This window comes from Plasmodium inui, assembly GCF_000524495.1.
Source record: "Plasmodium inui San Antonio 1 unplaced genomic scaffold supercont1.21, whole genome shotgun sequence".
NCBI lineage: Eukaryota > Apicomplexa > Aconoidasida > Haemosporida > Plasmodiidae > Plasmodium > Plasmodium inui.
The window spans coordinates 85,818-111,493 of record NW_008481855.1 but is presented as its reverse complement, the minus strand read 5'-3'; the positions used below and the strand labels follow the sequence as shown (position 1 = coordinate 111,493).

The window sequence follows — 25,676 nt, the reverse complement described above, 5'->3', positions numbered from 1 at the left end:
CAGATTTATTTTGAGTGTTTCTCCCTTTTTCATCCTTACAATGGGGAAAGGAAATATATTAAGTGAAGACCCCCCCTTGTAATGAGTAATCCCTATGAGGTATTCTTCTGTATAGCAATTTCAGCTGTCTTATTGCCAGAAGTAATTCTGAAGACGCCTTAAGAGGGGTATAAATCCTAAGCGGAATTGTGGGACATCTGGGAACACATATAAGGGAGGGCATTCCCATAATGAAGGCAATGAGTAGAAGCCATGGGATGCAGTTATTATCCGGAGGTTATTTTTAAAATGCCCCTTAGTAATACTTATAAGGTGCATTCTATACACATCTTTCCTTCCGATGATGTGTGTACGTGCAAACATTGGCTGTGCTTCTTCCCTTTGGAGGAGTTGCCATATCATTGAGGATACGCTTTTCTTTCTCTTTTTTTTTTTGTCAACTTAAACTAATATTGTTGGGGGCGGCTGGACGATTACTCCGACCGACCACCTGCCATAGCCAGATCATTTTTTTTGACTAGCCGTATATAGCGTTCCTTAGATATGTACGTGCATGCGAATTTTTCCTGGTAAAAAAAGATAGAGGCGAATTTCCTTTCGAGTGACCTGTTTAAGGCTGTTTCTACGAGCTGTTCAAAGGGGTTGGATTGAGTTGCCTTGCGTGGTCACCGCAGCAGCTGCAACTATGGCTATGCGGCGTACTCAGCCCTTCCTTTTCAGCTTCTTACAGAAGGCTGAAGAGTCTATGGAACAGAGAAAAAGTTTGCATGGAATGAAGATGATTAAAAATTTAGGATTCTTCGCCAGATTGAACATATAGGTGGCTGTTCTTTTGGAAGAAAAAAAAAAAAAAAACAAAGAAAAAGAAAAAAGAAAAGAAGAACAAAGAAAACATCAACATGAGACGAGCTAACAAATTATAATAAAGCAGAGGTGTCCAATACGGTGGGCGACACGGGAGAATCACCACTAAATTGGCGAAACGCCGACGGGGGGTTGTGCGCAGTTCACTCACTTGTGTGTATTTTTTAGGGAACACTGTGTGAGAGATATGCGCTCCGTAGAAGAAACGGGAGGGGTGCGGGTCACAGAGCATGCGCTTGGTCGGTTGGTCGGTTGATCGGTTGACCGGTTCACCGGTAGCAGCTCAGAAGACGCACGTGACGATGCCGTAGATTTTTTTGAACAAAGTCACATTGGTGGTCCAAATGTAGTAGAAGGGGTCCACGAAGATGATACGCAGGACGGTGGCGCCAAAGAAGGGGGACGTGGACATCTCGATGCCGTCCTGGTTATCGGCATGGTTAAGAGTAGCACTCTCTGTGAGTTGAAAAGGGAGCTCCTTCCTTATGCCATCAGCCGAAACGGATAGTCCTTCCTCAGTCATTTTCTTAGAAGAATCATGCAAGTTGAAAATGAGAGAAGGGAAAATCTGAGACAGAATCTTATTGCGGAAAAACTCATGTATGTTCACATCATAGTAAACGGAGATGACATACTCCAGTCCTTTCTCGTAGAAGTCATCACTCTTAGGGTAGAGGCAGAAAAAATTCTCATAGTTATTTATACGTGTGTAGTAACCACTAGGAGCGAACACCTCATTCGCAGATCTGTTGGCAACAAGGAGCATCTTCTGATCCCCTGTGTATTTCTGATAAAATTCATACGCTGTGTCGTGGCTTTTAAATGGCCAAGGAAGTCCATTAATCAGATATATGTATCTTGGATTTCCTTTTAGGTGCCCATCTTGGAGAATATATTTGGAGGCGTCAATTTTTTCGTTCTTCTGATACTTCTGCAGTAGAGAGTCCTTATTCAATTTGAGGTAATTAATTTTGTATATATTCTTGTTCCACTGTTTGATGATATCAATATTGTTTAGTGCCTGACTCGCTCCGTACAGAGACACATCATCCAGTGTTCCATATCCTATGAGGTCATATCTTGTTTGACTCTTATCTTGCAACATGTTTCTGTAAAGTGTCACCGTCGGTGATTGATGAAAAAGTTCACAATTGTTAAAGGAGAACTTTTTGTTTCTTATCTGTGTACACACATCTATATAATGATCCATCGTATTCTGTTCTATGAGAGGACTTGGCTTGGTTGGTGTGCTCTGTGGTGGTGATCCTCCCTCTGGTGCTGGTTGCGACTTTAGCTGTGTCTGCCCCTTTGCTTCACTATCGACTGCAGCTTCTGCATTTCCGCTGAGGCTTATGTCATTTTCGGTCCCTTCCCTGAGAAGAGGCTGCTTCTGTGCCTTTACGTCATCGTGCAACATTCTGAAGCGGGGCATTCCACTGGGCACGATGCACACTAGACTGCTTCGTTCGATTCTCTCCTTTTGTCTGACTTGCTCGTAGCCTTTTTCAAACTGGAGGATACTCTTTCGAGAGAGCCTGTAGGCATTTTTTCCCCACCTGCTCTGGCTAAGAATCATGTCGCTTCCGTTATACGAGACGGCTTCCCAGCGCCTGAACAGACTCATCCACTTTCGTCCCCCATCGCGGCATACATACTCCACAAATACCAACAACAGGGAGAGTCCGAGCAACTTGCTTTTTTTAAAAATCATTTTGGAGTGTAAGAGGGGAGAAAAAGGGGAAACAAGACGGCAATCAAAAAGGGGAAATTAAAAATGGACAATCAGAAAGGGTCAATCAGAAAGGGTCAATCAGAAAGGGTCAATCAGAAAGGGGCAATTAAAAAAGAGCAATTAAAAAAGAGCAATTAAAAATGGGCACATGGAGAGGCCTGCTAGTGGCGGGGTGGTTGCAACGGAGCTATGCTTCGGAGAATAAGCAAAAGGGGGGCCGAGACGGTGATGTGCAGAGTTGCATAGTCAGTTCAGGTCATCTGGGCGGCCGTGCAGGAGCGGTGATCCCCTCTTATATGTACATATATATAAAATACATGTATATATTTATAGTTACTTTCTTATTTTTTATCTGAATATTTCCTGGCGTTGGCGCTGGATAAGTGTTAATCCGCCGCAGTGGCATCGATCTGTGGGCAGTCGCAACTGACTGGGAGCGATCATCTATATGCGTAACCAGGCACGTGCAGGTCAATCCCAGATAGGCGATGAATTCACAAGTCTGCGTATAATGGAGGTGCTGGATCTATGTGTACACACAGAGAGGAAAGGTGAAACTCCTCCTTTTCTTCGCTTTAAAGTGGGGGGGGATGCTTACACACGCGATGTTTAGCTGTATCAAAAAATGTCCATATGTGTGCGTATATATGTATCTGTAAATATGTGTACGTATATATGTTTACGAATATATGTCCACGCATGTGTGCAATCCGGTGAGGGAGAAAAAGAACGCAATAGCAGACAAATGAATAAGTGAACCAAACGGGAACACATTCGCCAACGAAAATATACAAAAGGGTGTCCAAGGAAATAAATCAAACCAGGTTACAAATACATTCGGGCGTTTGCTATTCCGTTTTATGTATAAACTTTTGTGCAACAGATTTTTACGTGTACAACTCTTGCGAACAATTTCGCATGCACAGCTTCCGATCCAGTGAAAAAAAAAAAAAAAAGAAACGCCAAAGAGGGAGAAAAAAAAAGAAAAAAAAAAGAAACGTCAAAGAGGGAGAAAAAAAGAAAAAGAAAAAAACGCCAAAGACAAAAAAATGAAAAAAATCATTCACGTGAAAAATGGTGAGAAGAATGACATATTAATTCGCGAACAAGTCTGTTAATTTGCCGAAGGAGAGCACTAAGGGGTGATTGTTCATTTTGAAAAAACTTCATCGCGGCGACCAACTCGGAACCGGCGCCTCCGGTAAGAAGGGTAATTTTCCGCATCCGATTGAAAGGATAAATTGCTACATCACGAGGTTGCAGTTCTGTCGGAACAAAGCTCTTTCGTCCACTGTGCACATTCCGTGGCCACGGAGACGCGGCCGTTTGCAACTGATTTGATTTCACCGCTCAGTTGGCGTAGGGCACAGTTAACGCAAATTTTTACGCGCAAAATGGTTACTATTTTTTGTTCGCAGAGGAGGGTTTTTTTTTTTTGTTTTTTTTTTCTCTTTGGCGTCTTTTTTTTGTTTTTTTTTCTCTTTGGTGTTTTTTTTTTTCATCTCTGAAGGGGCGTTGCTTTTGCTGCTTGAAGAATTGTGCTATTCTCCTCTACGTACCGCCCACATGAAATGTGTGTCGTTCACGTGCGAGCGCCCGCTTGAGTCGCCTGTCGGTTGATGCTTTGGCGTTTTTGCCATTGCTCCCCCCTGCATTTTTTTCCCCCGGTCGTTTCTTTGCGGTTTTGCTTCCTTCCTGCTGCTATCATTTTCTTTCTTTTGTCTTTCCATATTTCGTTCCCTTTTTCTCCTCTTATTTTCTTCCCTTTTTCTTCTCTTATTTCCATTTTTTTTTTTCTTTTTGCCCTTTTCCAATCTTCGCAAAACAGGGGATGCTAAACAACTGCAGTGCTCTGCCTCTTTGTCCCCTTGACGCACAGGGGCATCATTTTTTTAAGGGCAAAAACGAAAACTCCAAAGTGGCGTGGGGGGGGGGCAGTGGTCAAGGCGGGAAAGTTGTAAAATGAAAGATGTGAATTTGACCCCGTCTGCCGAGTCCCTTCCACAAGGACAGCCGGGCAAAGGACCAGTCGGAGGTGCCCCTCCGTACGAACACATGTTGGTACCTGAGTATAGACATCAACATATAGGCTATCATGCACATGAACGTATAAGGCTATCCTGCACCGGAACATATGGGTTAACATGCCCCTGCGCAGACGCTTGCTTACGCCCCCACCTCTGGCTGGCCCGAAAACTAGCAGCGTGAACAGAAGGCGCATCTCTATCTTTGCAGATGAAAAATATGCGCCCTCCTATGTAGGGCCCATTACTAGCACAAATGCAATGCAAAGTGGAAACGCTGCCGCTCTGGTATAGACACCACCAAGGTATGCCTCCCCCGGCGGAATGGCCTGCATAGCCTCTCCCCCCGGTGCGCCGAGGTTCATTCCTATCTTTCTTATCAACTTTCACGTTCCAAAAAAAAAAAAAAAAAAATGCCCAGGGATGGATTCCCCTATGTGTGCTAGCAAGGTCACCTCTGCTTCTAGTCTAATTTTTCCAAACCCATAATTTCTGTGCATCCTAAGAGAAACGTTTCGCTTGTGCGTATGCCTCTCTTCTACATCTGGCGGATGCGCACCCGCCCACACACAGACATTCCCCTCTATGCGCCCTTCTTTTACCTTCCACCACGTTGTTGTTCACTTCTTTTCCCGTCGCGCTCTCCATTTGTGTACCCACCGAAGGGAAGGAACACTCTTTTGAGAAGCTTTGCCACCTGGGCTACCTCGCCAAAGAGGGCATCTAGTTAACCTTTCGAGGGAAGCGCCCGCGGGGGCTCCGTTGTCGGATAAAAGAATGAGAAAAGGAGGTGAGAACGAAGCGGGATAGCTAAGAAGCAAACGAGCGACTGCCAACGTGAATTTGTCTCATTGCCCAGGTTTCTCTCACTATGCATCGTTCAGCCCAGTAGGATAAGCGCAGAAGCCACATGTGTGCGGCACAGCGCGAGTGTGTTATCGCGACTCACGGAACCCTCCGCTTCTCCTACATGGGAAAAGGCCCAAAGAGGAAAGAAAAATCGCAGCCATAGTGGCCTACATAGTGGCGTACATTGTAGCTTCCACAGTGACATCAATATTGACCTCTACCTCGACTTCTATCGCAACAGCAGCGCAGTCTTAACCAACGCGTGAACCGGAAGAGTGATTCGCGTCTCACCCCCGCTCTCCCCTGACATGTTGGGCAGGAATCCACGACTCCCTTTTCTTTCGCATGCCGTTCCAAGTCACCCCTTGCTTCAATCATAAGGACGCCTACACTAGTGTCTTTCCTCATTGGTGTTAGAGAAGGAAGTAGACAGAGAGACGTTGCGAAGCTTGCAGGGAGGCTTCCCGCGACGCGTCTAGCACCTCCCGAATGTCTACACCTCTAGAAAGCCTACACCGCGTACACACGTGTACGCAGCACACATGGCGCAGCTGGAGAGGCACACTCCGATAAAGCAGACGGATTGCTCACCATAAAGTATTGAACGAAATGAAAAAGAAATGCCTATGAAAAATTTTCTCTAACTTTTCTAAGCAGGCGAGTCTTCCAAAATGCGCGAAAGGATACCAACCAAAGCGGACAAGTCGCTTCGGAACGACCACGTGGATGACGGTGACAAGTTCCTCAGTCCCATATGGCTTAGCCATTTCGAAAATTAGAAGAAAGGGAAACTGGGAAGCACTTGCTCTAAGCTCCAGAGTAAAAAGAGTGGAAACCACCATAAGTACAGCTCCAGTTACAATCGTGGAGATACGAACTGCTTCAACCGTGGAGGTGGACTAGGTCACTGTAGAGGCGATGTTGACAAAGGTGATGACGCGACCTTTTTCATCCTCCACAATTTAAAAGAAAACATCCGAAATGGTTCTACACTCGCACATGGAATTGAAAAAGGAAAGCGAAGTCCCATAAGGGAGGAGACAGTCTTTCCTACCCAGTTCGGCTCCACAGACGATGAGAACTTCCTCTTCGGTAAGGAGGTGGTCCTCAGAAGATTGTGCACAGCGTGAGAGGTCCTTCTCATCGCCAGGAAAGGACGCGAGCCAAGGTCAACGAAGCAAGGAAGGAAAAGTACACTTTATGGGCTGAAGGTGCCTTCTTCTTAAGCGGGAAAGCAGGAAAAACAGACATGAGGACAGTGCTCTTCCGACAGATCGAAACGGCCACTGGTGCCACCATACGAATGGGTACCACAAACAACTCTACATCAGCGATATGTACAGCTGCGACGGGAACTTTTTCGGCGCGGACGGAGAAGACGCAGAAGGGGTAAAGGCGCAACAGATGGGTGAATGGAGTGACCGTTCCAAGGGGGGGGGAAGCAGAGCGCAGGGGGCCACCTCAGCAAACTACACAAACGCGGAAGGATGCGAATGATGCGAGGAATGCAAAAAATGAGAAAATCGCATGGGGGGGGAGAATTGCAAAAATTGCCTCATCTGCTGCAGAAGTGGCAATGGGACAACCCAGGCCAGCTCATCTGATCATGACCGTTACCAAGCGGAGGAAGAACAAGGGAAGGAGAGAAAAAAAAAAAGTGACATCAACAGCACTTACGGAGTGCCAAACCATATTGCTTCTCTCTTCTTCAATCTCAGCCACATGCATAAAAATAATTTAAGCAGAGCCGATTGCGTCACGGTGAAAAAATCTTGTAGTCATTGCTGCAAACGGCAGTGGACACTGGGAGTGCGGACGGCCGAACCGGGCGCGGCGGTCAATTTGGCGGTGCATCCCCCCCCCCGACCGCAAAAATGGTAGCCCAGTAATGGCGCCGTGAGAGGAAGTGGCAAATTTTGCGGTGAAGATAGCGCCAAAAGTTCCGCAAAAAGTAGCGGTAAAAATTGCGGCAAAAATAGCGCCAAATTTTGCGGCAACGATAGCGGCAAAAATTGCGCCCAAAATATTGGCAAAAAAATTGGCAAACATATCAGCAAATACATTGCTGAAAACGAAGACGAGGACGAAGACGGAGACCGAGGCGACGGGGAAAACCGCAGCAAAACCCAGGGCCAAAGGCAAAGGAAAGGAATTAAAAAAGCGGGAAAAACAGCAGCGGAAACGAGAAGGACACCACGGAAAGGGTTGACCGAAGCGGGAACTGCAGTTCGCGCGAGGCAGCCACGAAAAATTACCCACAGGGCAGAAGGGGGACGCTGCATGATGATTCGCGTTCCCCTCCGCCCCAGTGGCACTTCGTGAGGAACGGGATACGCGACGAACCTTCTGGCCAGAGCGAAGGGGGAAAGCAGGGGGGCACCCATAGAAGCGGTAATACCGGCAGCAATAGCAGTTGCAGACGTGGTAGCAGCAGGGGAAGAGAGGTCAGCAGCGCGCCACGAAGCGACTGTGCCCACAGTGACCCCCGCTTTAAAAAGAACTCAAAACAGAGCCAGCCTTGGGGCGAACTAACAATGAACAACAACAGTTATTCCCTCCCCGATGCGGAGGGCTTTGCAGAGGGGGGTTTGGACGCGCACAAGGAGAGGTACGCAGAGGAGGAAAATCACCCCCAGAAGGAATTCGAACAGAGGGTTAAGAAAAATAAAAAGAAGAATCCCAAAGGGATCGATGTGGATGGAAGTTTACCCGAAAGAGGAAGAATCGGGGAAGTGGACCGACGAGGCCATCACCCGAGTAATATCCACGAAGAAGAAACCAAAGAAAGTACGTCCAAATATACACACATAGTAACTAGCCAAAAAAAGAAGAAGAAAAACTCAAGTGAGATTCACGATGAGGGGAATATCAATGACGAGAAAAAGACATCTATGAAGGACAACGTGTACGAGAATTTCATAAGGGAATACCAAAATTTGCAATCGTTGTTTGCGTTTAATAAGGACAAGATGGGGGAGGAAGAGGAGGAGCGGAAGGAGCCGCAGAAGAAGGACGAACCCTTTGGAGGATCACTCAGTAGAGTATTCGACAAAGACGTGAACGAAAGCTTCCTAAGTGAAGATGTCTTGTCGAAGAATCACCTCCGCACGGTGTTAACAAGTGATGGGTACACCAACTCGAAGGGAGAAGAACCCTCCCATGATGCAAAGCAGGGGAAGCGAGGGAAGTCTAGTGAGTCAAATCGAAGCGATAAACGGGTGGAATCTTTGGAGAAACTCTCATTCAATTTTGTCCCTAATAATCATACAAAATCGATTGACAAGGGAGAAGTTGAAGTGATTCCCAGGAAGGATTCCCTTCGAAATGGTGGCAAAGGGGTTGGTGGAAATGACGATAGTGGCAGCAGTGGGGTGGTTTCTATTGGAGATAACGGACAGGGGAAGACCAACTCGAGTGGAAAAGAAAAAAGCAGCGGGGTGAACGAAGGAGTGACACATGCACACGCTATAGAAAAGAACAGGGGGGGCTCAAACCCAGCAGATGTGGACCGCTCCGAGGGGGGCGACGACAAAAAAAACAAAACAGAAGGAAGCAGCAGATATGTGAAACGAGAATCGAGTGGTGGAAGTGTGCAGGGGATGAGACAAATTGGAAGTTTCCAGAGAGGCGCGAAGGGGAACTCCCAAGATGGAGAGACTGACATGAACAGGGCGCCAGATGAGAATTCAGATTTGTTGGAACGCAGCGATCTTCTCCAACGCGACGATCTGCTTGGGAAGACATCCCTCTTCAGCAACAAAACGGTACCAAACGAAAACAACTATTTTGAATACGAAGCGAACAACTCGAAGAAACTGCTTCAAAAAAAGATGAGCAACATATACAGCATGAACGGATCGAACTTGACGTTCCACCAGGATTTTTTTAAAGACATTTTATTATTAAATGAAGAAAAAAAAAAAGAAAAAAGAAAAAAAAAATCGAGCAAGCAACACAATTTTGATCACTTCGATGAGCTGTCCTATTTCGCCGATGTGAAAAATGGGAAACTTTCAAAGCACAGGAATAATGAATGCACTCACCAGGAGGATGAATTTATCAAACGTTTGAGAAGGGAGAAGTGGGGTGACAGGAAGGGCAGCAGTGCTGGGAAGGGCGTTGCAAGGGGGAGGAAGAGCTTGAAGGGAGAAGAAGAAGAGAATGAGGAGGAGGGCGACGAGCAGGATGACGAGCAGGATGACGAGCAAGACGACCAGAAGGACGACCAGCAGGATGACCAACACAGCGACGATGACTATGAAGACGACCAAGTGGAGAGGGGGAAGGCCGCAGGGGAAGACCTTTATAGGGAAAAAAGTGATGACTATGGCGACTATGATGGGGAAGGCGCAGAAGGACGCAGTGGTTACGAACACGACGATCGTGATGGTGATAATAGCTGTGGTCACGAAGACCTTCACGATGGCCACCACCTGGAAAAAAAACCGCAGGAGTCGAGCGGAATTCACAAAGAGAGAAGGAAGAAAAAAAAATTCCAGGGAGAGCTCACCAGGAAGAGCAAAAGTGGGAAGCTGGAAAGGGTGAAGATCGTGGAGGAAGAGGAGAAGAACAAACCACACAAGCGTAGGAGCGTGAAGGAGAAGCGGAACTCCAGTCGAACCAACAACAATTCGATTTGCTCCCTAGGGGATGATGACTTTTATGATGACAAGGGAGGAAATTTCCCTTCCCATGACGGGGGAGGCCGCCTTCACGACGCGGTAATTGCAGAGGACGCCCCCGATGACAACCTCTACGTGGATATGCTGGACGATCTCCCAAGAGATGATCTCCATAACGGGATCCTAGCTTACTCAGACGATGTGCATAACGCAGAAGAAGGAGCAACCTCGGAAAAGGCAAAAAGAAAACGAAAGGGCAGTCGACGAAAAAAAGACAATTTTAGGGAAGAATACATGAAGGTGTTTTTCAGCTCAGTGCTCGATAACCAACTGTATAGAAAGAATCTGAACGGTAAAGACTTCCGTCACAGTTTTGCCCTAGAGGGGGATCAGCAGCGGGAAGAAGACGTCGGAGAAGACGACGGAGAAGACGAAGGAGACAATCGACACGAGAGAAACGCGCGAGAAAAACATATGCTGAGGAACATCTCCAAAGTAATCCGAACGGAAAATATAAACACCGAGATTGAGATTCTGCGAAACGAAATTCTGCAGACGAAGATGTCCAGAGACAGCCTATCCAATGCGGAGAAGAGAAAGGGCGGACACAAAATTGGCAGCCATGTGGAGGTGACCCATAGGAAGAAGAAGTTCTACGATAAGGAGGAAGAGAAAAGAACGAGCTACAAAGGGGACTACAAAGTGGACCCCCGGTCAGGCAAAGAGGGAAGTCATCACAATACGTTTGCTTCCACATACTCGAAGGAGGAAGATGATGATTACTATACCTTCCACCATGAAAAGAAAAAAAGAGAATCTCACGTAAAGCTGAAAGATGCTAACTTCGAAGACGATGACAGAGTTAAAAAATTAAAAAGCAGAAGAAGATTCCCAGGGAAAGATACAGTCCACTCGTTTAATGACGAAGGGAGTGGGATACCTGCAGAACATGGAAACAACAACAGCGGCAGCGGAGGAGCAGGACTGCACCTGAACAAAAGCCTCGAATTTTTTTCCAACAATTTTTTAAGTCTGAAAAGATTAATCGAAAGAAAAAGTGTCGACACAAATTACGACGCAAAGAGGGAAGACGATTACGTAGACGGGGCAGACGAAGAAGTAGACTTTGACGTAAAGAAGAAAAAAAAACATTCCCACGATGATTATGAGGATGTACAGATGATGAATAGAAGCGGCCACAGGAGCGGCCAAAAGACTAGCCGCGCACTCAGGATTGATAATTTTTTTGGAATGAATAAACGGAACAGTGATTCTTTAAGCTTTTACCCGAGCTTCACTAAGGAGGATGGAAAAAGTGGAAAGGGCGACCACCGCAAGAAGGGGCGCGGACGTAGGGATAGCGGAGAGCGCTTCGACTCGGGCTTCGGCGCGTGGTTTGGCACTGGCTTCCGCTCCGATTCCGGCGGGGAGCACACTGGGACGGCTCGGCGCGCGCAGAGAGGCGCAAACGGTGTGGAAGACGCGGAGGGTGGAGATGACTCGCAGGGTGGAGATAGTGTGGTGGATGCGGAGGATGGAGATGATCTGGAGAACACAAATGGCGTGGTGGATGAGGAGGATGGAGATGATCTCGACAACGCAGATGGTGTGGTGGATGGAGACTACGCGGATGATCCAGTTCCAAGTTCCAGACGACGTAAGGGGGAGAAGACCTTCTCCGCAGGAAGAGCGGCGCACGTGGTGGCCGGCCGCGCAGCTGGTCGTTCGACTAAGGGTGCTTCACGCGGCAGGGCCGAAAAGGACGCAGCGGAGGGAAAAAGCGGTGAGGAGAAGCTACAGAGTGAGGAGAAGCTACACAGCGAGGACCAACTGCACATTGGCGGACCCCCAAAGAGCCACAAGAACGTGAAGAACATCTTGCTCTCCCTAGAGTTAAGCAACGAGGACAAAATATACAAAGTCAGGAAGATTTTGTATTACTCGTCTAGTGAGGAGAAGAAGCTCATGCTCAATGAGATATTAAATACACTGTATGTGTACCCCCAGCTGTACGTTGCTTGTATTATCTGCTTGTTTTATTTATTCATTTTGGATAACGAATTGTTTGAAAGGAATTTCAATTCGGATGATTTGGTCTATCTGTTTAATGATAAAATTGACTTCAGATATGCAGAGTGGTTTCTGAAGACATACATTTTCTATAAGTTTAAGTTTTCCAGTGGGACTCATTCCAGTGAGTACTACAAGAATTGTGTCCGGAGTGCTGTTGGGAGTGACGGCAAGCGGGGCAGTGTTGACTTGGAGGAGGGGGAGGCATCCCTCGAGGGAGGGCCTGTGTCAAACGGGGATGAAGTGGCGGTGGAAGAGGCAGGGAAAGCAGAGGGGGAACAGGCAGACCAAGCGGCAAAAAAAACGGAAGACAAAGCGGAAGACGAAGCTACAGATAGGCTTAGCGATAGGACCGCCAACCACCGAGTAACCGCCATCGCGCGAGACAGGCACATAAAGAACAAAATGTTCGACATTTTCTTCGAGGGGTACCACTCGAGCGTGGACCCCACGGACAACTACTTCTTCGAGAGGAAGAGACACATGGCGAGGGGAGGAAGGGATGCAAACGACCTCTGGAAAAGTATAGAGAAACTGAAATGTGTCGGATACAAAGAATGCAAAACGTTACTAAAGTTATGCTTAAAAAATGAAAAACAGAAAAACATTAATGAGATAAAAGCAAGTAAAATACGAAACTTAGTCATTTCAATCTGGTCTAATATCTATACCTCTCGTCCGAAGAAATCTTTTCTGAAAATAATCTTTAATTGGCTCAATAGCAGGGAAGACGATTTAAGCAAAAAAAAGAACTTACTTTATTTGCTGCAAGAAGAGAAGAAGAAAAACGTCCATTTGCAGAAAATCTGTTTTACATACTTTTTGAAGCATATAATTCGATATAAGGAGGAGTGCTCAAATGATTTGATCTACTCGCTGTACCTAATTGAGGAGAGTGAATTAAAAAGATATTCTAGGGACTTTTTTGAAATGAACCGAATCGATGTTAATCAGTTTATCTCCATCTGGAATGTCCTGTGTATCCTTTTTTGGGATACGAAGAAGATTAACGACTTTGCCTTTTTGCATAAGAGCAAATTTTACTACTACGATTTTATGCTCATTTTTTTTAGAGCGTTCTATGAGTATGTGTGTGTCAATAAAGGCATCGAGCGGGGCGCACTCTACTTGAGGAAGGCAGTGCCCGCGGAGGGTGGAGCGACAGCAGGAGTGGCAGCAGCAGCGGCAGCCGCATCTGGAGCAGAAACAGCCGATGCCGCCGCTCCCCCCCGCAGGAGCACCTCGTTGTCTAACTGCTCCTCCAATAGGGATGACACGCCGGAGGATGAAGGCGATGGGTACCTGAACCTGTTTGACGTGGAGAACATAATTAACAAATTTAACTTCGACGATTTTGTCAGCAATGAAATGCGCAGCAGCAGCTACTTCGATGCCTTCCTGGGGGGAGGATCCTGGGCCAGGCGACCAGGTACGGGAGAGGCGAGTTACGCGGTGAGATCGAACATCGATACGAATGCAGTTGGAAGCCTCCCTCTGAGTGCACTACGAACCACGCACACCAACGAACTTGGCCCAACGGGGGACCATTACAGAGGGGTGGTTTCCGGTGCGTCTCACCAACGGTGTAGCGTCGACGGCGTAGCAGCGGACACTTTGCAGACCCCACCTTACACCACTCACGCCTCTTATTCCACCCATTTTGCAGAGCCCTTCCCTGCGGATAAGCCGAGGGAACCCACAATCCAGGGCGGCCTACAGCCCACCTTCGCAAGGAACAGCGAGAGAAGCGCATACCCAAACGACAGCAACGAAATGGAGAATTTACTCCTCCTAGGCATCTGTATCAAGATTGTTATCTGTAGAATATCGAACCTCCTGAATGCCAAGTCATGCCTAGAGCAGTTTCATTATTTTCTAAACAATCCAAAACTTGGATTCAGGACCTTTAAAAATGCGCATCTGGTTCTTGTTTATTTCATTCCCTTTTTTAAGAGGTACTTTTTTCTTTGGAAATTTATTGAGCACGAAATTGATGTAGAGATTATGAGGCTCCTTCAGGACGTACTTAATGACTTAGAACTGATTCAGGCTTCTTCCTCCTTGGGGAGTGTCTTTCCCGGTGTCGGCACTCCGCATCAGTTGTTTGGAGTGAGCAATCCACCACGTGTGGATGAAATGGCACAGGGAAAGAACCTCTATGATCGGTGCCCCGAAGGGCGGCTCCCCCAAGGGCGCCTTCCCGAACGATTCCAGCCCCCCTTCGGAGAAAGATCCTACCTGAGGAGCAGTACGTGCAGCTCTCAAAACAGAGGTGCGTTCCCAACTGAAGGAGAAAAGAAGATAAACACCTTGGAGCATTTTTACCGGAACGAAAAGTTGAATTTGTATTCAGATAGGAAACACACGATGGGGGGAAGTGGGCCGAATGGGGAGAGGACGCATGAGGATGGCGTCTTCTTTGCCAGTGGGCGGGGAAGGGGTGATAGGATCCTCCAGAGCAGTGGTCACCAGGGTTATAATGGCAACCCTCACGTGAGGAACGGAGGGAGGGGGAGGGGATCAACACCCATGGGCGGGGTGAGCATATCTCAGATGAGCATACCCCAGATGGGCGCAGTTCAGATGGGCGTGGCCCTCTGCCGCAGTGAAGAAGACACGGATGAAAACTGCATCACCTACGACGACATGTTTAGAAATTACGACAGCGAAGGCAACTCGGAGGGAAGAGCCTGCCTCGATGAGAGTTGCAATGTTAAGGAGTATATAACCAGTCTACACTTTAACAATCCGGTTGAGGAGAGAATACTCTCCAGGAAGAAGGGCTCTGCCTCGCTATGTGGGGAGAGGAAAGCAGGGAGAGACAACGACGACGGGGAGGAGTCTGCCACCAACGGTGACCAGGTGGAAAAAGAAAGTTATCATAACAAGGAAGCAGGCGCCGCTCTGGGAGAGGAAAACAGATCGACATATCCACACGAATCGAAAGGGGACCTATTCGAATCGAACCCCATGCGTGTAGGAATATTTCCCATGGACTCTTCCACCTCCAGGCAAAGTTTATCCAGCCAGAATTATCACATCAGCAGAGGGGAGTATAAAAATGGAGGGACAAAGGAGCTATCGCATGGGAAGAAGAGTAGCGGAGGAGGAGCGGCGGGGGGAGGTATTACTTCTATGATGATGCCACCTGACCCGTTCGCAAGTGAGAACATCGTGATGAAGAAATTCCCATCCCTGGGGGAGCTGCAGTCTGAAGAGGAGGAGAAGAAACAACAGAAGGCGCAGAAGCAGCCGAAGGAGCAGAAGAGTGCAGTGGATCTGGGCCCCGAGTCGGCCAAGGGACTGCCATTAAGCACTGAAAGGCAAAGCAAGGAAAAGAAAAAAAAAGACTCTCTGAAAAGCAACGCAACAGCAAAACGAGACGGAAATAACCCCAACATCGTCGCCAATCAGACGGAACAGATTGGCAGACACGCCATCAATGGACCGCTAAATGCATTCCCGTATGAAAATCCGATGCAGGATGTCACCCCCCTTGGTAGTGCAGTCAGTAGGAATATTTGTATAAAAAGGAACCCCCTTAGTGATAACTATCAGGAGGTGGACTTCACGACCAGCATTCCGAGAGGGAAGAACAGATCAGGGGAGACGAACCAATTCGGAGAGACGACCAAATCGGGAGAGACGAACAAATTGGGAGGAGCGACCAAATCGAAAAGGAGAGGAACTGCTCCAAAGTATCTCATGCTAAAGGTAGACAATTCTCAGTTCAACAAAATGACGAAGGGTAAGCTGAAGCATCCACCGATTGGATTGGTAAACTTAGGAAACACATGTTACCTGAATAGCCTGCTTCAGGCCCTATACAGCACCGTGTCCTTCGTGGTGAATTTATATCGGTTTAATATTAGAGAGGATCCAAAAGACGGAGGGCAAAACAATTCGAATCCATTTGCGGAGAAGGAGAGCCCTACTTCTGGGCCCAATGGAACCAACAGCCCAAAGGGAGCAATCCACGGGAATAGAAGCATGTACGGATTAAGTAACCTGAATAGCTCACTAGGAAAAATGAACACTCTGAGTAGGCTGAATACACTCAATGGAACAATCCCCATCAGCCATGTAACAACAGAAGAGTCGGAGAGATTTCTGCAAGAGTTAAAAAATTTCTACATTATAATGACAACGACGAAGAAGACATACGTTTCGCCTGACTGCATTTTGGGTCTCCTCCCACATGAGCTGAATAATCGAAACCAACAAGACGTGACAGAACTGCTTAGATACATTTTTGACAAATTGGGAGGATCAAGTAAAGAGTTCCTACGATTGATATTCTCAGGTGTTGTTGTTCAGAAGGTCCAATGTCAGAAATGTTTCTTTGTCTCGAAGAAGGAGGAAGTCATTCACGATTTGTCCTTCCCTGTTCCTGTCAAGGCGTCCGAGAGACTATCCATTCAGAAGTTTTTTGATACCTTTGTGCAGAAGGAGAAGATCCATGGATCAAACAAGTACCGCTGCTCCAAATGCAACAAAAAGAGGAACGCCCTCAAGTGGAACGAAATCGTCTCTCCGCCTTGCCACTTCATATTGATCCTTAACAGGTGAGATGGGCTAGCGATGAGGATGGATGAGGAGCGATGTAGCGGTTGCTCACAATGTGTAGTTATGCTGCGTTACGGTTTTTTGTGCAGCGTCCAGGGAGCTTCCACACAGCGGGCAGCAGCGATTGTGTGTGTCCACTTCTTCCCCCCTCTGCACACACCACTATACCCACTTCTTCTCCTCCCTCAGATACAACTGGTCCTTCAGCTCCAACGAAAAGAAGAAAGTCAAGACGCACGTGAAGGTTAACTCGAAGATTGTCGTCAACAACTTTGACTACAAGCTGTATGGAGGCATCATCCACGGAGGCTCGTCTGCCTCCTCCGGCCACTACTACTTCATCGGGAAGAAATCTGAGCGGGATCCGCAGGACGAAGCGAATGAATGGTACCAGATGGACGACTCGGCGGTCACCAAGACGAGCTCTAAGAGTATTAATAGAATTTCTAAGGACCCCTCCAACGACCACACTCCATACGTTTTGTTTTACCGCTGCAAGCAGGCGCCCCCCTCCCCTGCCCTCCACTTCTAGGCGGCGCCACGGGGGCTGCGGGATGTGGGTGTGTGGATCATCACGTGGACATGTGCTCCAACGGGCACAGTGTGCCAGTAGAGCGGTGCCCATAGCTGCTTCGTACAAATTCGCCCCGTGAATTTTGCGCGTCAGTGATCTGATTTGATCTGATTTGATTTCATTTGATTTCATTTGATTTCATTTCATTTTTTTCTTTTTTTTTTTTCTTTAATTCCATCCCTTTTCCCTTATCTGATGCGTCCTTCTAACCACTTTTACGTCTTGTGAGCCAGCCAGGAAGAGGCTCCATTTTGCAATCTTCATGTAACCTCCCTTTTGCGACACCGATTACGCGCTCGCGGAGTGCGACGTGATGACCTTTTTTCACGGAGGCTTCCACGATCCTGTGTTATGCCTCCGTAAATGGACAGCACAAGTTGGCAACTTCTCAGCCCCCTCGCAACTTCTCCCTTCCGGAAATATCAGTCAGCTGGCTCGTTTGCCCCCTTTACAAAGCGGGACTAATGTTGAGCAGACCCCCGTGATAGAGCGACCTCTACGCGGGTGATCATGAGAAGAGTTTTCGTTTTCCGCCCCGGTGAAGAGAAAGGCGTAATAATAGAGGACACTTCCAACACGGAGAATAGGTTGGGGGCTGTGCTGCGAATTACCCTGGGCATTACGCTGCGTATCACGCTGGAGGATCCCCTTTAAGGCGAGCTTGGCTGCGCGCCGCTCTCCCGAATCGGTGTGGCCCCACAGAATGGCCCGAGCGGCGCGCGTCACTCATCGCCCCCTTGAGAGGTGCCTGCTGCTCTTCCTGCTTGTCCTCTTCACCACAGCACATTCGAAGCGGGTGGAGCATGCCCTACGGAGGGGTCATCTCCGAGTATCTGATTTTCGCTTAGGGAGGAGGAGGCCCCCCGCAGTGGTCCAGACGGTAAATCATTGGAGCGTTCGTTTGGAGGGCAAGCCAAAAGGAGGGGGGGGGCCCAAGCCGAGCAGAAAATCTTGCCCAAAGTTCTCCTTTCTGAACGGCGCGGTAAGGCGGCCCCCCGAATGGCGGCTCCGGCAAGAAGGAGGCCACTGCGGCTCCGGCACATGCGGAGGATGTGGCTGTCCCAATACGGCACAGAGCGCATGTACGCCCAAAGAGGGGGAAAAAGTCCTTTACCTCGTCAGTCCCAGAGGCTTCTGCAAAGGGGTCAGCAGAGCCATCGAGACGGTGGAAGAATGCCTGCGAATGTTCAAGCCACCAATCTATGTGAAGCATAAAATCGTGCACAACGATATTGTCTGCAGACAGTTAGAAGAAAAGGGAGCAGTCTTTATCGAAGACTTGAATGAGGTGCCCGATGGGAATATTTTAATCTATTCAGCCCATGGGATCAGCCCCCAGATAAGAGAACTCGCAAAAAAAAAAAACCTCATCGAAATTGATGCCACGTGTCCTCTAGTTAGCAAAGTGCATGTATACGTTCAGATGAAAGCAAAGGAAGGATACAAAATTATTCTGATCGGTTACAAGAACCACGTGGAGGTAGTGGGTACCTTTAACGAGGCGCCGGACTGTACCTACATCGTGGAAAATGTAGCTCAAATCGAGGAGTTGCCACTCTCGGAGAAGGACAAACTTTTTTATGTGACCCAGACGACGTTAAGTATGGATGACTGTTCTTTAATTGTGAAGCGACTAAAGGAGAAGTTCCCCCACATTGAGACTATTCCGAGTGGATCCATATGCTATGCCACTACGAACAGACAAATGGCACTGAATCAGATTTGTCCCGAGTGCGATCTTACTATCGTCGTTGGAAGTCAGTCATCGTCAAATGCGAAAAAGTTAGTTTACTCGTCGCAGCTGCGAAACACTCCTGCTGTGTTGGTGAACAGTGTAGACGATTTTGATTTTTCCTCCCTGCGAGATGTTAGGAAAATCGCTTTGACCTCCGCTGCTTCCACTCCAGAGGAACTAACACAGAAGTTTGTTGATGTGCTTACGAAGGAGCCCTTCGGGTACACGTTGCGCCCATTCGAACCTATACAGGAGAACGTCCCCAAGTGGAAACTGCCGAAAAATTTGATGGGCCTCATCGAGGAGCGCAAGAGCGAGCAAGGCACGCAGAGCTGAGCTGGTGCGGTGCGGAGGCAATATGGCGGTTTGTTGGGAAGACAGCACATTTACGGCTCCCCCGCTACGAGGGATGGGCAGCTTGTGTCCTCGTGGATAGGAAAAAAAAGAAAAAAAAAAAAAAAAAAGAAAACACTTAACAGTTGCACATGGCGCCGAGCCCCCTCAACAGTGTTTGTCCGAATTGAATTAAAACTGATTTTTTCATTTTTGCAAAAAATGGCTCCTCATCGGTTGAGAGCAGATTGCGTAAGGGAAGGCGCGGTACAATCGAGTGAGCCGTTTTGGCAGTACTTACACACAGTCCGATCCGTATAGCTTCTCCCCCATGATCGCTTCGGTCAAGATGGCTCTACGTCCCAGCCGCTTCCCGTCCCTACCGCTACCATATCGGCACCCCGCCGCTACTCTACCGCTACCCCCTCCTAATTGTCGACGATGGAGACGTGGTGGCGCCAGTACTTGACCGATTCGAGGTACTTGTCTCTGTTCAAGCTGATGCCGCTGCCACCCTCGCTGATGAGCGTATTGCGCAACATCGTGATGGGAGTCATGGGTAATTCGTAGTCCACATTCTGCGGCTTAATGCAGATGATGGAGTAGAGACAATTGGATTTCCTATTAGGCACTGTCTTCGTTTCTTTATTCTCCTTTTCGATCTGTTCCCGTGAATATAGAATGAGGTCGAGGTACTTTGCCTTGATGATGTCCTTCACGTCCTTCTTTGAGATCCATCTTATCAATACAGGCAGTTCATTGTCCCTTCTAGAAATATAATCTGTTTTTATCAGATCTCTATTCTTGCTATTAATTTCTATTGTCTCCACGGTCGCCTCGGTGAAGTTTTCAACAAAGATATGCTTACAGAAACCAGCATACCCTGGTACAACTTTAATCTTCTTTTTTCGTATCAGTTCATTCACTTTGTCGAGAAACTCCTTCTTATCGTAAGGGATAAATGCACATGACTTCTTCGTCTTATCAAATTGTTTATAGCAGAATTCGTCGAGGTCTACCTGACAGAACTCCATTTCGACTTGTGTGGAATTGGTTTGTAAATGGTCTGTTTGGTGTGGCGGCAGGGGGGATCCCAGGGGTGCTCTTCCTGGGTGTTCGTACTGGGGGGACTTGTTCTTCCTCTTCGCGGAGAAGTGTCTCACGGGGGAGGGCACATATCCCAACAGGGGTCGCGTTACAGAAGAGTATCCCAGTAACAAACCCTGCGCAGCCGCACTAAACAGGCGCATACCGCTTTCTTTTTTTTTCTTCTTTTTTACCACTGGCGGGGGGGGGGGTAGCTGCGACGATAAGAGGAACACTTCGAACAGCGGCCACTTTTAAGGGTCACCAAAAAGGTAGTACCGTATCTACACAAAGGGGAATTTATTTTGGAGCCTCTCGATGAACCAATTGGATAGGTTTACTCTCCCCCGCGGGGAAAAACTTCCCACGGGGGCCATGCGGGCATAGGATGTGGGGGGGTCCGACACGCTCCACCGATCCGCTGCCCTACCAATTCGGCGCCACCCGTAGGCACAAAAACAGTTCAGCGACCTCTTCGCGGAGCAGAACAAGCCAGCACGAAGCATCCCACCACGAAGCAGCCCTCCCCTTGAGTGGGCCATTCTTTAAAAAGGATGTTGTCCCCGCTTCCATGGAGACCCACTAACAGCTGCTAACGCCTGCGAACCACTGCGAACCCCTGCGAAAGCTTGGGAACGTTTTTTTTTTCATTTTCCCACTCATTCCACTGCCCATTATGCGCCCAACGGCAAACCTAAGCGGAGACACCCAGATGACACGCAGGAAGTCACTCCCACAATGAAGCGCGCGTCCCCAGTCAGCAGCGCCCTCAAGCGTGTCACCGACGCCAGCATCCCACCCACCCGCAGAAGGGGCAGAGGCGGAGGAAGCGGCGGAGGAATCAGCGAGGGGATCAGCGGTGGGATCAGCGGTGGAAGCAGCCAAATGGGCAGACACAACATAGAGCGACGCTACTTCTGCTCCTCCAAACGGATCTGCCACCCCACGGGGAAAGAAGCCAATGTCCCAAGGATTGTAACACGTGGGAATCCTTCCTACAGCCCACGACTTCGGGATACACTCTCTTCCCATTATAGCACCACAAAAAAGGGAAACAAAAAATGGGACGCAACAAAGGGCAAGGCAACCGATTTTAAAAAAAGCAACGTCATAAGCCTCATCAATGGAGTCAAGCAGATTAAGGAAGAAAGCGCCACCCCACTGGTGGATCTCCTAGTTGGTCTAATTCTACAGGTTCGATACGATGAGGGAAGTCTCACCCGAATGAAAGAAAAACACACCATCGGGTTCCTTTGGGCTATGTCCAAAATTGTTAATCTTGTGCAGGAGAAGAGACTGATGAGTGAAGAGGTGGTCCTAAATTGGAAGGCTCTGTTTCTCTACTTTGCGCACATGTATATGCGGCATGCTATTCATTTGGAGAGTGCTCAAAGGAACGACGTGGATGTGCGGCAGTATGTCTTATCCGTCCTTTCGCTCCGGATTGGGGGAGCCGACTTGGCCAAATTGTCCACCTCAGCGTTGTGCAACGGGGGCGAGTTTGCTAAGTGTCTGTTCGAGTGGCGAAAGAGGAGGCACGGGGTGAGACATGCCCCAGGAGGGGAACATCACTCAGGCGGAAACCACCCAGTGGGGAACCCCCCCCGTGTGGTGAGCGAAACCACCTCCCCGAACGATCTCTTCCGAATTTTCAGCTCCTCCTCTATTAGCAAAATGGTTATCTCTGTGCAGAGGTACATCCTGCACACAATTGAACGGCACTCGTTGGACATAAAGACTATTCTAAACTTCCTCGAAATGGCTAGCCGAAATTGGGAGGGCAAATTCAAAGACGCGATAATCCAAGTACTTCTGAGGAAGATGCAGGTCCCCCCAAATCAAATCCATAACTTTACCATCTTCAATCTATGCCGATTTCTCAATATCACGGTGAATTACGGTCTTCAGAAGGGCACAACGGAACAGCCACAGATTGCGGTCATCATCGACCTGCTGCTGAGGGGGCAGAGTTACCTACCCAATGGACAGAGTTACCGTTTTGGCTTGCCCCCCCAGGGAGGTGCCGCCTACAAAGGTGGTGTTTACGAGAGTACCGTCTGCAAAGGGGCTCCCAATGAACGAAGAGACAACCTCCTCGCTGCTAACACTTTGCCAAACAAGGAAAGGGAAAGCCCATGTAGTACGTGGCTGCTTCACGCTAACGAACGAGATTTGTCCTCCCTAGTGAGGGACTTCTCCAGATTGGCCGTCCGGAATAATCAGCTGTACAGATTACTCGTTGAGTGTTTTCTCCTCAAATTGGGTTGTTGCCCTAAACATGAGCGTCACGACGAACGTCACCGCGAGCGTCACCGCCAGTATGAGCGCCACTCTGGAGACCCCCCGAAATCGGAGTCGAAATTAAAACAAGTTAGAATCACGCTCAGCATGGGAGAAGATCCAAATGAGGATTCCCCCAAGCGTTACGAAACCAAATTGGAAAGACAAAAGAGGGGTATCCAGGACACTGCCACAAGCATGAACGTAGTAATGACCCCTCAGGAGGTGCGGAACTGGGTAGACATTTTGGTAGGGTTAGCCAATGTCAACTACCACTACGATCCCTTTGTCCGGTGTTTTATTCAAAAGATGGTCATAAAAAGAGGAAACATCTTCTTCACCGTAGAAAACATACCCAATATTGTTCTTTCCTTGAGAAGCTTACTCTCGTTGGGGTACGACCAAATGGACACACTGTCCCATTTTTTCGATTTCTTAACCCGCAATTTTAGGGATGTCCAGATGAAACAACTGATAATGATTTTTTATGCAACGTATTGCTACATTGTGCATAGGTACAACATGGCGAGTGTGAAGTATGTCGGGAGTCGAAATATGCTTTTCTCCGTGGCGGGAGGGGGCGGCGGCGAGAACATGGGTACACAAATGGATGAACAAATCGATGTAGCTGCAGGAGCTGCGGATGATCCAGGTGGACCCCAATTTTACGAGCGAGAGACCCCCCTGACCGACATGCCGCCCCAACGCACGCCACACAGATTGACCAGCAGCGATGCGCATGTCCCTTCCCCACGTGAACAAGTCGAAGAAGCCAAGGCACACCTGTTCCAACACCTGCGGAGATTGGAAGGAGCGATATTGCAAAGAAAGAACGAAATCGACTCCATGCAGGGGGTGGTTAATTTTTTCTTCGCTCTGTCCAGCACCATAAACACGTTATCGGTTGAACTGTACGACTTTTTTTACCAGTCATTTTGGCGCATACTGAAGGGGCAGATGGGAGCCGACGGGAGACCTGCACAAGGGCGAAATGCAGACGGGCGAAATGCAGAGGACACGATAAAGACCCAAACCGTTGTTCAGATTTTCCTGCTACACTACAGAAATAACGTGGTACACAAGACCCTGCTGTCGCATTTGCTCCGCATTCTGGAGACCTTCCCGCAGGTGGATATTCACAGTCTGTACCCCATCACTTTTGTATGTTGCCACTTCAATATAATAACCATGGCCTTCTTGAAATTTGTCTTGCGAGTTCTTCTGGGGGAGATGGCAAAGGGGGAACCTCACCAGGAAGCTGCCAATAGTGCCAATGGTGCTAATTGGTCTTATCAGGCTAATGGCGATAACTGGGCTGGCGGGAGGCACCGCATCGGAAACGACCATTATGATGCCCCCTTGGGGGAAGGGTCAAATAGGTTTAGCAGCTGCCCGGTTGCCCCACCCACTGGAAGACACACAGAAGAAACACACCACCTGTACAGTAACGATCAACAGGACACAGTCAACAAAGTCGCCAAATGCGCGTGGTCCCTACTTTTAAGTAGCACCTTCCTAGAGAGCTCCATAACTACCTTTGCCAAAATGTGCATCTTGCTAAGGAGAACATTTTCCGGCAGATTCCATTGGAAAGAGGAGGACTACAACATGCTGAATCAAATGTTAGTGTGTTTAAATATGTATTACAAGAAAAATAGACGATTTTTTCATTTGAAGAAGGGAAAGCTTCGCATCTCTACCTCTTTTTATATACCCTACTGTGTAGTTAAAGAAACAGTGAGAAGAAACAAAATGTCTTTCCACCAGAAAGTACACATGTCCAGCTTTCAGTACAAACTTTGTGAATATTTGAAGAAGAAAAAAATTATGTACAAGTCAGAATATTTCTTGAAGCGCGGTTTCGTGGTCGATTTTTTGGTTCTGAAAAAAGGAGAGCCACATCTCCTGCTGGAGGTGGACGGGATTTACCATTACAACATGTCAACGGATGAGAGGAACTACGAGATTGGACATAACGGCATGCACTTGTCCAAAAATGGAAGGACAGAGTTCCGCAATAATGTGCTGCGAATACTGTACGACTTGGAGTTTGTGTGCATCCCCTGGTTTTTCTTTCATCAGCCCAGGTCATTCCAGCGCCTGGAGGGGTTGCTGTCGGGGAGACCATCGCGTTTCGCGCCGTGTTATGAGGGAGGTAGCAGAACGCGCTCATGTGACAGTGAGGCGGCATCGATGTCCCATTAGGGAAGCCTCTACAGCGCAACAAGAGTGCTGTCTCGCCCCTCTGATGTTGTGCAGAGGGCCGCCGCTCGGAAAAGCCGCATGTTTCGTTATGTCAGATTAGTCTTTTTTCCCAGTTTTTTCTGTTTTCCCAGTTTTTCCTTTTTTGTCTGATTCGTCTTCTTTTTCCGGTTTATCCGTTTTGTTCCCCTTTATTCCGCGTTCCCCCCTCCTCCGCCTTTTTTTCGTGCTCAAATAAACGATCAGCCAGTGGGCCTCACGTGGAACCCGGCTTCGAGTTAAAATATCCCATCCTAGTGTACGTCCCACAATCGTAAAAAGAAAAAACGCGCTGCGTAAGTAGAGTCCTACATTGGTGCGGTTGAGAGGGCCATCAAATGGGCACCCTGGACATGGCTAGCTTTAACTCTAACGAGGTAGCCATTTTGCAAAAAAAAAAAAATGCATTGAGTTGCGTTGAATGGGATTGCCTTTTTCTGACTTGTTCAGGTAAAAAGGTGCTCTTTTGGGTTTTTTTTTTCTTTTTTTTTGCCTCATTGCACACACAAATTAGTGCGCACCGGGAAGGTACGAACGAGTGCGTCTTCCCCGTCGGCAATTCTGGAAGGGCCAATTTCTTGCACCTGTTCGAAGGCAGGGAGTTGCGCCCGAACAGGCGGACACACAGAGGGTACAATACAATTAAGATAAAGAACCAGTGGGAAAAACCTAACCCGATGGTCACGAACACACATATAGG

General features: G+C 48.0%; 6 protein-coding genes across 6 annotated transcripts; 4 read left to right on the top strand and 2 right to left on the bottom strand.

Moving 5' to 3' along the window:
• Positions 1–1,147: 1,147 nt before the first annotated feature.
• Positions 1,148–2,575, bottom strand: C922_04253 (hypothetical protein; the record flags this gene model as incomplete). Its single annotated transcript, XM_008819838.1, has 1 exon — positions 1,148–2,575. One exon carries the CDS (start codon positions 2,573–2,575, stop codon positions 1,148–1,150), a length of 1,428 nt encoding a protein of 475 aa, XP_008818060.1.
• A 3,565-nt stretch (positions 2,576–6,140) lies between these two features.
• On the top strand, positions 6,141–6,966 carry C922_04252 (hypothetical protein; the record flags this gene model as incomplete). Its single annotated transcript, XM_008819837.1, has 3 exons — positions 6,141–6,191; positions 6,249–6,569; positions 6,697–6,966. The coding sequence occupies 3 exons, from the start codon at positions 6,141–6,143 to the stop codon at positions 6,964–6,966; spliced, it is 642 nt and encodes a 213-aa protein (XP_008818059.1).
• Positions 6,967–6,996: 30 nt separating this feature from the next.
• C922_04251 (hypothetical protein) lies at positions 6,997–17,259 on the top strand (the record flags this gene model as incomplete). Its single annotated transcript, XM_008819836.1, has 5 exons — positions 6,997–7,230; positions 7,351–7,695; positions 7,779–13,728; positions 13,828–16,726; positions 16,917–17,259. 5 exons carry the CDS (start codon positions 6,997–6,999, stop codon positions 17,257–17,259), a joined length of 9,771 nt encoding a protein of 3,256 aa, XP_008818058.1.
• A 552-nt stretch (positions 17,260–17,811) lies between these two features.
• C922_04250 (4-hydroxy-3-methylbut-2-enyl diphosphate reductase) lies at positions 17,812–19,372 on the top strand (the record flags this gene model as incomplete). Its single annotated transcript, XM_008819835.1, has 3 exons — positions 17,812–17,929; positions 18,084–18,181; positions 18,377–19,372. 3 exons carry the CDS (start codon positions 17,812–17,814, stop codon positions 19,370–19,372), a joined length of 1,212 nt encoding a protein of 403 aa, XP_008818057.1.
• Positions 19,373–19,797: 425 nt separating this feature from the next.
• Positions 19,798–20,619, bottom strand: C922_04249 (hypothetical protein; the record flags this gene model as incomplete). The annotated part of the gene is made up of 2 exons (XM_008819834.1): positions 19,798–20,435; positions 20,592–20,619. The coding sequence occupies 2 exons, from the start codon at positions 20,617–20,619 to the stop codon at positions 19,798–19,800; spliced, it is 666 nt and encodes a 221-aa protein (XP_008818056.1).
• Positions 20,620–21,193: 574 nt separating this feature from the next.
• Positions 21,194–24,940, top strand: C922_04248 (hypothetical protein; the record flags this gene model as incomplete). Its single annotated transcript, XM_008819833.1, has 1 exon — positions 21,194–24,940. One exon carries the CDS (start codon positions 21,194–21,196, stop codon positions 24,938–24,940), a length of 3,747 nt encoding a protein of 1,248 aa, XP_008818055.1.
• Positions 24,941–25,676: the final 736 nt, after the last annotated feature.